This window comes from Hemiscyllium ocellatum, chromosome 9 (assembly GCF_020745735.1).
Source record: "Hemiscyllium ocellatum isolate sHemOce1 chromosome 9, sHemOce1.pat.X.cur, whole genome shotgun sequence".
Taxonomy (NCBI): domain Eukaryota; kingdom Metazoa; phylum Chordata; class Chondrichthyes; order Orectolobiformes; family Hemiscylliidae; genus Hemiscyllium; species Hemiscyllium ocellatum.
Window position 1 is genome coordinate 110,755,578 of NC_083409.1, and position 12,695 is coordinate 110,768,272.

The following is a 12,695-nucleotide window of genomic DNA, read 5'->3' on the forward strand; positions in this document are numbered from 1 at the left end:
ATGCCCTCACCACCAAGAGTCCTCGCCAACACCGATGCTGTCAGGTACCGCACTGACCCGAATCCAACTCCGCTGTCACCAAGAGTCCGCTTTGGGCTTGTTCGGCAAAGGTTCTATTTGCCTTTTTAAAACTTTCTTTCATGGAATGTAAACCAGGCTGGCGAGGGGTTTCTTACCCATCTCTGATTGACTGGCCAGAGATACTGTCAGGACATAGTGACAGGGAGCTGGCTGAGATTGGCAGGGTATCTATCTCACCCCTAGACGTACCCCTGGCCAGCCTGGCAGTTGAATGGACACCATTGAGAAAGAAACTGTGTTTGACCAAAGAATCCCTGAATTCTTCTGGCACCAGAGACCCATTGTACCTGCATCATTATCGAGTGCTAATCACCTGCTCGTTCCATTTACCCCATCACACAATTTTTATCCAGATAATTATCCAATGCACCATTGAAAGGTTAAACATAGAAGATCTATGACTAAATACATCTAACGGTGTTATGGGTACATTATGACAAGCTACCTTTAATTCAGATACTTATTAAGAAATCTCATAGAAAATTAAATACTGAAACAATGATTTAAGCTTTATTACATGTAGCAACTAAAATAGGACCCCATCAAGTAGGCAAGTTAAGTCTCACGGCTCTTCTTGGCTATTAGTCAATGAATGGTGGATTTTTGCTACAATTCTAACCTGTCTCATGGATGATTTTGGGATAGTGTAAGGGGACGAGCTGAGAATAGTTCACAGGTCGGTGCAACATCGAGGGCCGAAGGGCCTGTTCTGCACTGTATTGTTCTATGTTCTATGCCTCTGGGTGTTTCCAGGGTTTGACTTGTGTACTATGTGGTTTTCCATAGATCTGCTGCTGAAGAATCTCGAATTCTGCTCGGATTCTCTGCTTTGTTAAGTTCTGAAAACACCAAATCTGTAATTTGCTTTCTTATCAGGAATGAAAACCATCTGCTTTCAACCAAGCTTCTCGGTTCCTTGTTACATTCAGTACTAGCTGTCCAAAACACAATCTGTCTGCCATTAACTCCTTAAATTCTTCTGCATGCCAGTCATTTGTCCTGATGGCATAAGGCAGCTAGTTATCGAGCAGTTGTTAAAAAAACTTGTTTATGTAGCTTCAAATCCTTCTTTTCCCTCGGCTAGCTAATTGCTTTCAATTCCTTTTTAACAGTTAAAATTCACACAACACCAGGTTATAGTCCAACAGGTTTTAAACAGTTGTCCTTGTCCCTTTCAGCTCAGGAGACAGTTTATTCTAGGAAGTGTTATTTCCTATTCTTTCAACCCCTGAACACTTATTAATGTTCTGGAGTTTACAGGATGACAACGGAATCTTCAAGAGGGAGATACTTTCTGGACTGGACAAAGTGATGCAATGGACCAGGTTGGAGGTTAGAATCTTGCTCCCCGTTGTCTTACACAGGACTAACTCTAAAGTCCTGAATAATTATCCATGCAAAGGGGGTGGTGACCTGCAATCTTTCACTGAGTTAAAAATCACACAACACCGGGTTATAGTCCAACAGGTTTAATTGGAAGCACTAGCTTTCGGAGCGACGCTCCTTCATCAGGTGGTTATGGAGAGTAAGATTGTAAGACACAGAATTTATAGCAAAAGTTTACAGTGTGATGTCATTGAAATTATACTTTGAAAAATACCTTGATTAATTGTTGAGTCTTTTATCTGTTCGAATACCATGATAGTTTCACTTCTTTAATGTGTAAATCACAAAACTTTTTTGTAAAAGTTGCATTCTCAGGTTAACTGTAACAATTGGTGATAGCTAGACAATATGTTGAAGGTGTTAGCCCCCTGTGTTCTCTGTGCCATAATGTTTAGACTGATTCTAATCTAAAAAGTGAGATGACAGAGTCTAACATGAATTCATGCAGTTTTTGAGCAAAGTACAATGTAACTCTGCAAGTCCAAATTCACCCCACAAACGCATATGTATATGTGTGCGCGTGTGTGTGTGTCTGGATTGGGGGATTGTGAGTGTGAGACAGAGTGTACATGTGTGTGTATGAGAGTGTAGGTTGTCTTAAGTCTGAGGGGGTGCATGTGTGTGTGTTTGTGCTTGTGTGTCTGGGGTGGGTGTTTTGAGTGTCTGTGAGAGAGAGTGTAAATGTGCGTGCATGAGTGTAGAGTGGTCTAAGACTCTGAGAGGATGCATATGGGAGTGTGTGTGTCTGTGAGGGTGTGTGTGAGTGTCTGTGTGTGTCTGTGTATATCTATGTCCGTGTGTATGCATGTGTTTAGGAGTGCCTGTGTGTGTATAGTGCAATGCTGGTCCCCTGTAGTGTGACATGAACCCAAGGTCCCGGTTGAGACCCTCCCTATGGGTACCGAACTTAGCTATCAGCCTCTGCTCAGCCACTTTTCCCTGCTGCCTGTCCCGAAGTCCACCTTGGAGGATGGTCACCCGAAGGTCTGAGGTTGAATGTCCTGGATCACTGAAGTGTTCCCCAACTGGGAGGGAGCCCTTCTGTCTGTTGATTGTTGTGCGGTGCCCATTCATCCGTTGCTGTAGCCTTTGCTCGGTTTCCCCAATGTACCATGCCTCAGGGCATCCTTGCCTGCAACGTAGAAGATAGACAATGTTGGCTGAGTCACCTGCCACGTACATGGTGGGAGGTGTCCCCATGCGTAATGGTGGTATCCATGTCCACACTCTGACACATCTTGCAGCGTCTACCGTGACAGGGTTGTATGGAGTTGTCCTGAGAGCCAGGCAGTTTGCTACGAACAATGATGTGTTTGAGGTTTGGCGGTTGTTTAAAGGCGAGTAGTGGAGGTGTGGGGAAGGTCTTGGTGAGGTGCCGATCCTCATTGATAATGTGTTGTAGGTCACGAAAAACATGGCGTAGTTTTTCAGTTCCTGGGAAGTACTGAACAACGAAGGGTACCCTATTGGTTGCAGTTTGTGTCTGTCTCCTGAGGAGGTCATTATGGTTCCATGCTGTGGCATGTTGGAACTGGAAATCAATGAGTTGAGCATCATATCCTGTTCTTATGAGGACATCCTTGAGTACTTCCAAGCACCTGTCATGTTCCTCCTCATCTGAACAGATCCTGGGTTTGCAAAGAGTTTGTCCATAGGGGATGGCTGTTATAATATGTTTAGGGTGGAAGCTGGAGAAGTGTAGCATCGTAAGGTTATCCGTGGGCTTGTGGTACACTGAGGTGCTGAGGTGCCCCGTCTTTGATGGAGATGTATGTATCCAAGAATGAGACTGATTCTGAAGAGTAGTTCATGGTCAGTCTGATGGTGGGATGAAACCTGTTGATATCACTGTTGTTGTTTCAGTGACTCCTCGCCATGGGACCAGCGGAGAAAAATGTTACCAATGTATCTGGTGTGTAGCATTGGTTAGAGGTCCTATGCAGCAACATATTGGGGTGCAAATTTGGTCCTCATAGCTGTTCCATGTGCCTTGATGAAGAGCTGGTTGTCGAAGGTGAAGATGTTGCGGTCGAGGATGAAGCGATGAATTGCAGGACGGTGCTAGGAGATTGGCGGTTGTTGATGTTGAGTACTGAGACTGTTGCAGTGATGCTGTTGTCATGGGGAATGCTGATGTACAGTGCCCAAACATCCATCGTGATGAGGAATGTTCCCGGTTTGATTGGTCCGTGGGTGCTGAGTTTCTGTAAGAAATATTTTGTGTTGTGACAGAAGCTGTGGGTTCCTTATACAAGGGGTTTCAAGATGCCCTCATCATAGCCAGAGAGGTTCTCACACAGGGTTCCATTGCCTGATACAATGAAATGTCCAAATGCGTTGACTTTGTGTACCTTCAGAAGTCCCCTATCCAAGCAGTACATGGGATGAGAGTGCTAAGGGTACTCTGAAGGACTGGATCAAGATCTTCATCAATCTGTTTAGTTCATGGGTGAGTTCTTTGGGTGGGATCAGTTGGTAGTTCTCTGCAGTGTTCCTGGTTGTTCAGTTGTCAGTCCACTTCCTTGCAGTAGACCATTCTGTTCTGAATGATGATGGCTCCTCCTTTATCTGCTGGTTGATGACAATGCTGTGATTGGTTTTGAGAGTGTGGATGGTGTTATGTTGTGATCAGGTGATGCTTTGCTCCACCTTGTGAGTGCGGCTGATGAATCTGACATTTACACATGTCCTGACGGTTTGAGCAGACATGTCCAGTCCAGGGCAGCGGCCCTCCAATGGGCTCCAAAATCAACTTCTTATTTGGTGACTCCACCACGGAACTCTCTGATGACTGCACAGGTTCGTCGATTGTCTCACTGGAGTTCTTGAACTTCTTCAACTGCTGCAGTCCATTGTAGAACCACAATGCTGTTAGCGAGGGAATTCCAAGATTTCGACCCAGTGACACTGAAGGAGCGGCGATATATTTCCAAGTCAGGATGGTGAGTGGGTTGGAGGGGAACTTGAAGGTGGTGGTGTTCCTATGTATCTGCTGCATTTGTCCAACTGGATGGTAGAGGTTGTGGGTTTGGAATTTGCTATTGAAGGAGCCTTTGTAAGTTTCTGCAGTGCATCTTTTAGGTAACATATACTGCAACTACTGAGTGTCAGTAATGGAGGAAATGGATGTTTGTGGATGTGGTGCCAATCAAGCTTTATCCTGGATGGTGTCAAGCTTCTTGAGTGTTGTTGGGGCTGAGGTTGCCTTTGAAGGATTGTCTGTTCTTGATCTCTCTCCTGACCTGAGGCATGGTGACCCTCAGGTGAAACTACTACTAGTCATCTCCCACTCATGAGAGAGAGTAACCTTGTGGTCTGGTCAGACTATAGTGACTTTAGTCTTGCATACAAAACAGGCAGTATCCAGAATTTTCATTTGAGAGTGATACAACATCACATGGAGGAGCTCGTGTGATTTGTGATTACATTGGGATCTTTCACAGAACCTGTGTGATACCCGTTCAGCCTTCATTTTGTGAAGCCAGGTTCCCAATCTAACACTGATAAACAATGGCTGATTTGATTTATTGTTGTCACATGTACCCAGGTACAGTGAAAAGTTTTGTTTTGCACGCAGTATACAAAGTGCATTAAGGTAACAGGACAGAGCGAGGAATACAATGTTACAGCTGCACAGAGAGCGCGGTCAACATTAAATTTAAACTTTGAGAGGACCATTCAGAAGTCTAATAACAGCGGGGGAAGAAGCTGTTCTTGAATCGGTGGAGTCGTGTGTTTAAGCTTTTGCATCTTCTGTCTGACAGAAGAGATTGAAGAATATAATTGGGGTGGGAGGAGTCTTCCATCATTAGATAGATTCCCCACAGTATGGAAAGTGGCCATTCAGCCTGAGGCAGTACCACCACCGTGCGACCCTGCAGATCAACCCTTCTACAATAGTCCAGTATTGCAGTGCTGGTTAGCTCAGTTGGCTGGTTAGTGACACCAACAAAGTGGGTTCAGTTCCTGCACTGAGCTGAGGTTACCTGTCCCCTTGCCTGAGGAGTGGTGACCCTTGGGTTAAACACCAGTTGCCTCTTGCTCTACTGAAAGAATAGGACTGTATAAACTTCATCTTTACCGTGTAGCACTGCAATTAAATTGTTCCATGGCCATTTAGCTCAATCAGCTGAATGTCTGGTATTTGGTGCAGAGAGAGAGAATTGCGCTAGAATGGACTATGGCAACTTTAAACTTTTTAAATTGCCCACTTGAGAGAGCAGCTTAATCCCAGCACTGATTTTAAACCCATAATAACCAATTCTTTTGTAACTGTGATTGACTTTACTGAATATAATTAGCATCCTTTGTTATTCAAGCTATTGAGTGTATTAGTGTCAAATTACATTGCCGGGGTATTGTGTATTCACAGTGCTGTTATTATAAATTGTTTCAGGTCATAGAGCTTCATGTTTTCTATGTCCCAGCGGAATTGTGGAACAGTAAGTTGAATACAGTTTCCAACCATGCCATAAACAAGTTCATCTCGGCAGGGTTCATCAGGTAAGGGTTAATGCTGATTTTTTGCTCTAAGTCTCTGTTGACGATGCAGTCCAATAGCGGTCGCCTGGCCAGGTTTGGGAGTTTCCAGTTTGTGGGCTTTAGCTGCATCCTCGTTACCATGGAGGGGCAATCCCTTTACACGTCCATCCCCATCAGGATGGTCTCAGCCCCTGAGTCTTCCTGGAACAAAGGTCTGAACTGTCCTCACCCACCATCACCTTGCTCCGTCTGGTTAAGCCTGTCCCCACCCTCAACAATTTCTCCTTTAATTCCTCCCATTTTCTTCAGCTCAGAGGGGTTGCCATGGGTACATGCATGGACTCAGGGGTACACACATGGGCTCATGGGTACACACATGGGCTCATGGGTACATGCATGGGCCCCAGTTACACCTGTCTCTTCATGGAGCGCGTGGGACTGTCCTACTCCAATCCCCACCCACAACTCTTTCTCCACTGTGTCAATGATATCATCAATGCCACATACACATTCCCCTACCCACTCCTGTCCGCTTTCCACAGGGATCATTCCCTCTGGGATACCCTGATCCACTTTTCCTCCACTCCTAATGCACCCCTCGCAACTGCCGAAGGTGTAACATCTGCCCATTTACCTTCTCCCTCCACAATGTCTAAGGGCCCAAACACACCATGCTGGTGAAGCAGCACTTTACCTGCACTTCCCACAATCTAGTCTCCTGCATTCACTGCTCACAATGTGGTCTCCTCCACACTGGGGAGATGAAGTCTAGACTGGGTGACAGCTTCACAGAACAACTACGTTCTGCCCGCAAAAATGACCCTGAGCTTCCAGTTGCCTGCCACTCCAACACCCTACCTTGTTCCCTGCCCAACATCTCTGTCTCAGCCTTGCTGCAGTGCTCCAGTGAAGCTCAGTGCAACCTGGAAGGACAGCGCCTCATTTTCCACTTGGCAACCCTGCAGCCTTCAGGACTCAAGATCAAGTTCAACAATCTTAGAGCCTGAGGCATTGTCTCCCACGTCCTTACCCCAACCCCCACACACCAGGCCTTGTCATCCCATGGGCTGCTACCACAAACAGTCCACTGTCAGCCACTGATGGTCCCCATTAGCAGCTACTCATTCTCCCAGGCTGACCTTTACCCATTCCTTTGTCTATTCAACTGTTTTTTTTCTCTCTCTCTCTGGGCTCTATCTCCATCTTGTTTATTGCCCCTCCCAATCCCATCTTTAGCATATACACCTACCCTTTCCCAGTTACAATAGGTTCTGAGGAAGGGTCACTCGACCCGAAACTTTAACTGCTTTCTCTCCACAGATGCTGCCAGGTCTGCTGAGCATTTCCGGTAATTTCTACTTTTGTTTCAAGTTTGTGTTTTGCTGTGTGAAATTGTATTCCCTCTTCCATTCTTTAAAGAGCTCGCTCCTCAGCTTTGGGTACCCCTTTGGTCTCCTGTGGCAGAACTTTTGACATTGGGGGGGTAGGAGAGGCTGTGATGCAGGGGTCCGACAATCTCCGTTACAGGCCTGTTCCTAAGCCTGGTCAAGTTCACTACTCAGAGATCCAGGCTAGAGGTAACCTTGGCAACAGTTGATCTGTTGCCTGTCTTTCTTGTAGGGTCTAGACTGCTCTTTGTTGCATGCAGAAAACCAGGGCTGAAGTCTGAGCACAACAGGGAGGTGGCTCTTGACAGTCCAAGTGAAGGGGAGTTTATGTGCTCAGAGAAAGGATGGTACAGTGACTCAGTGGTACAGCTATCTCACAGAACCAGCGACCTGGGTTCAATTCCACTCTCGGGTGACTGTCTGTGTGGAGTTTGAACATTCTCCCCATGTCTCCTTGGGTTTCCTATGGGTGCTCTGGTTTCCTCACACAGTCCAAAGATGTGCAGATTAGGGACGATTGGTCATGCTAAATAGCCCTTAGTGTTCAGGGATGTGCAGACTAGGTGAATTAGGTAAAAACAATGACTGCAGATGCTGGAAACCAGATTCTGGATTAGTGGTGCTGGAAGAGCACAGCAGTTCAGGCTGCCAGAACTGCTGTGCTCTTCCAGCGCCACTAATCCAGACTAGGTGAATTAGCCATGGGAAATGCAGGATTATGGGGGTGGGTTTAGGTAGGATGCTCTTCCAACGGTCAGTGTAGACCTGATGGGCAAAATGGCCTGTTTCCGTACTGTAGGGATTCCATGAAAAGTTTGTCTCAGTCTCAATTTGGCAACATGATTTGTCCTGGTTTAGTTTCGGACAGGGTTGAGTAGTGGAGCTTGGGCTGGGGAAAGAGAGCAATGAGGCAAAAGTGAGGACGGCAGATGCTGGAAACCAGAGTTTAGATCAGAGTGGTGCTGGAAAAGCCCAGCAGGTCAGGCAGCATCCGAGGAGCAGGGGAATCGACGTTTCGGGCAAAAGCCCTTCATCAGGAATAGAGGCAGGGAGCCTCCAGGATGGAGAGATCAATGATCTCAGTCTTCCAAACGTTTAATATTTCTGCCCATCCAGTACTGCATGTCGGATTAGCAGCCTGTTAGTATGGCAACAGTGAAAGAGTTGGTGGTGAGGTAGAGCTGAGTGAGCAAGTGTGTGAAAATGAACACTGGACTGGAGTTTTGCTGTCCAAGGGTAGTGTGTAGATGAGAAAAGGGAGGATCACTACATGGGGACAGGGACAGAGCTGAGGGGGAATTTGTTTTCTCCCTGAGGGAATTTTTTTTACCACAGAGGCTGGGCTGTTAAGTGGATCCAATTAATGGAATGAGTGTGATCCTCTTCCTGACGCCGAAACAAGGCAGCTCGTGATTCAGTCATCGGCTTGTTTTATTGGATGCTTCCTTGGCCTGTCTCTGAAAGGGCGAGATTAACCAGTGTAGGAACACATGCAAAACACATGTAAAAAGGAAGGCAAATAGAATTTTGACATTTATTGCAGAAAGAATGGAGTATTAAAGTAGGGAAGTGTTGTTGTAATAGTGCTAGGCTTGGTGCAATCACCTCTGGAGTACTGCATTCAGTTTTGGTCTCTTAATTGAGGAGGGATATAGTTGTATTGGGGGCAGTTCAGAGGAGGTTCATAATTACTTCCAAAGATGAGGGGTTTGTCTTATGAAGAGAGATTCAGCAGTTTAGGCCTATACTGACGAGAATTTAGAAGGATGAGAGGAGATCTGATTGAGGTATATGCAGTGAATGTAACAAAGTCAGTTAGCTGGACATTTTGTTTGACTTACTCATTCACAGGATGAGGGCATTGCTCGTTCGGCCAACATTTATTGCCCATCCCTATTTGTCCAGAGGGCAGTTAAGAGTCAACTAATTGCTGTGGGTCTGGAGTTACAGATAGATCAAGCCAGGAAAGGATGGCAGTTTCCTCCCCTAAAGGGGATTAGTGAACCATAGTCATAGTAATAGAGTGCAGTAATAGAATGCGGAAAAAGCCCTTCGGCCCATCAGGTTTGTACCGACAATTCCCGACTCAGGCGACTGACTGTGTGGAGTTTGCACGTTCTCCCCGTGTCTGCGTGGGTTTCCTCCGGGTGCTCCGGTTTCCTCCCACAGTCCAAAGATGTGCGGGTCAGGTGAATTGGCCATGCTAAATTGCCTGTAGTGTTAGGTAAGGTGTATATGTAGGGGTATGGGTGGGTTGCGCTTCGGCGGGTCGGTGTGGACTTGTTGGGCCGAACGGCCTGTTTCCACACTGTAAGTAATCTAATCTAATCTAATAACTATCACAAAAGATGCATTAACCCAAATCGCCTGCACTTGTCCCATATCCTTGAATATTATGATATTTCAAGTGCTCACCCAATTATTTTTTGAAGGTTGAAAGGTTTCCAGCCCCATTACTGTCCCAGGCAGCGCATTCCAGATTCCCACCACCTGCTGAATGAAAAAGTTTCTCAAATCTCCTCTAAATCCCACAGTAAAACAACAGAATTATCGAACAGTAACTAAATGGGTTTCCCTGGAAGTCAACGGTGAATTCATGTTTATCATTAAACTCTTAATTCCAGATTGTTATTGAATTCAAATTCCATCATCTGCCAAGGAACCCCGACTCTGGTGATAATTTATATATTTTTTTAATACTCATTAATGGGATGAGGGCGTTGCTGGCTGACCCCAGCATTTTTTGCTGTAACCCAATTGACCAAAGGGCAGTTAAGAGTCAGCCACATTGCTGTGGGTCTGGAGTCACATGTAGGCTGACTAGATAAGGACGGCAGATTTTCTTCCCTAAAGGACATTAGTGAACCAGATAGGCTTTTCCAACAATCGATACACAGTCGTCATTAGACTGTGACTTCCAAATTTTAGTGACTTACAATTCCACCATCTGCAGTGATGTGATTCAAAGCCAGGTCCCGAGAACATTCCCTGGATCTGTGGATTAACAAGATTATTGTGGTGCTAGAAAAGCACAGCAGGTCAGGCAGCATCCGAGGAGCAGGAAAATCGATGTTTCGGGCAAAAAACCCTTCATCAGGAATCTCTGGATTAACAGTCCAGCATTGATAACTAGGCCATCACCTCCACTGTATGTAGAATATGATTCCCCTGATTGGGGCTGTTATATAAGCCTTGGTTGATATATAAAAACGTTTAGTGTCAAAGATACTCACAGTCTAGTGCCTGACTCTGTATAAGGCAGTACTATGGTTAAGGACTCTCCGCACGTAAATTAAGGGTGACTTGGTGATGATATCCCGGCCTTTGTGGAGTTATTTCAGTGTGTACTGTACTCAGGAGAAAGTGAGGACTGCAGATGCTGGAGATCAGAGCTGAAAAATGTGTTGCTGGAAAAGTGTAGCAGGTCAGGCAGCATCCAAGGAACAGGAGAATCGACGTTTCGGGCACAAGCCCTTCTTCAGGAATGAGGGCTTATGCCCGAAACGTCGATTCTCCTGCTCCTTTGATGCTGCCTGACCTGTTGCGCTTTTCCAGCAACATATTTTTCAACTCTGTACTGTACTCAGTCAAAGGGGAGAGAGAGAGAGAGAAATGTCCTTCATCAGAATGGCTGACCAAGTGACTCTCCCCATCTTACCACCTGCCCTGGGGTTTTGGAGGAATTCAGAGAATTAACCCGTTTGGCCATTTTACAAACACTCCCCTACCTGGGCCATGAAGTCCTGGAGTGGGATTTGAATCTGGAGTCTCTGGCTCGGGATGAGGAAGCTGCCACTGTCCTTCAAGAGTGGCAGGGGTGGAAGTTGCCCTGATTGGGTCCTGAGGGGTTGCCTCCGAGGCATCATCCAATCTAATACCTCCTTGTGAGGTTTCTATTCCAGATCCCTTCTTTAACAAACATCTTCATGGGATGCGGGTGTCACTGGCTAGGCCAACATTTATTGCCCCTCCCTAATTGCCCAGAGGATGGTTAGGAGTCAGTGTGGTCTGAAGTCTTCATTGGCCAGACCAAGCAAGAACAGCAGATTTTTTTCCTTAAAAGGCATTAGTGAACCAGATGGGTTTTTACAACAGTGGATAATGGAAGCAGTTTCTTCGGCCGATCGAGTCCACACTGACCCTCCGAAGAGCACCTCACCTCCGTACCTTTGTGACCCTGCATTTCCCATGGCTCATCCACCTAACCTACACATCCCTGGACACTATGGGCAATTCACCAAACCTGCACATCCTTTGACTGTGGGAGGAAACCAGAGCACCTGGAGGGAACCCACACAGACTTGGGGAGAATGTGCAAACTCCATACAGGCAGTTGCCTGAGGCTAGAATTGAACCAAGGACCCTAGCGGTGTGAGGTAGCAGTGCTGACCACTGAGCCACCATACAAGCCTAAATGGTAAGCTTTTAATTCCAGATTTTCTAGAGTTCAATTTTATCATCTGCCATTGTGGGATTATCCTGGGGTTGACTGGATCAGTGACACTATCATTTCCTTCATATTAACCTAAGTTGTAATTCCTGTAATTACTTTGTGTTCTAAGCATCAGGCAGAATGATTGATCAACATTGGTGAAGGCAGATTTTCTGAACGCCTCATATCTCATTGGCAGGGTTTTACCTGAACTGAATCTGAAAGCACTGAGACAGCAGGTCGGAGACTTGCTTGGAGCTCGGACTGTCGATGGTACATTTGCTTTCCTGAAGTGTATTGGAAGGAGTTTAGCAGTGGTGAGTCATTGGCTACCTGGCCTACATGAATGAATCTGGTGTTTATGGGTTCAGAGGGGAGGGGGTGGATAGGGGTATGCATTACTGAATGGAATGGGGCTCAGGTCACTTTCAAATCCAACCATCACACACTGGTGTTGGTACACATGACTGTGATGCTTTTGGACTGTTGCGTAAAACGAAAACCCTAACTATTCACCAATGCCCCTTAGTAAAGGAGACCCTTTTGCCCCTTAAACCATCTACCCTCTGTGCGACTCCTGTGCCAACAGCCTCACTCTTAGCTTGTGCCATGTCCGCCAGATAGACCGAATGACTGCTCAGCTGAACTGCTTCATAAACAAGGGACTGAAAGATTATCAGGGAGATGCAGGAATGTAGAGTTGAGGTTAAAGTCAGACCAGCCATGATCTTATTGAATGACGGAGCAACTAGGAGGAGTTTAGATCAGAGTGGTGCTGGAAAAGCACAGCAGGTCAGGCAGCATCTGAGGAGCAGGAAACTTGACGTTTCGGGTACAAGCCCTTCATCAGGAATCAACTAGAAGGGCTGAGTGGCCGACTCTTAGATTCATAGAGTCATGCAGCACAGAAACAGACCCTTCGGTCC

At 46.1% G+C, this 12,695-nt stretch overlaps 1 protein-coding gene across 2 annotated transcripts in view; it reads left to right on the top strand.

The window, feature by feature from the left end:
• Window positions 1-12,695, top strand: part of spata1 (spermatogenesis associated 1) — a 67,745-nt gene that overhangs the window by 16,389 nt on the left and 38,661 nt on the right. For both annotated transcript variants that reach the window (XM_060830008.1, XM_060830009.1), the window contains exons 2-3: window positions 5,864-5,970; window positions 11,969-12,086. In XM_060830008.1, the coding sequence (XP_060685991.1) occupies window positions 5,864-5,970; window positions 11,969-12,086 (225 nt within the window). The remainder of the gene's footprint in view (window positions 1-5,863; window positions 5,971-11,968; window positions 12,087-12,695) is intronic.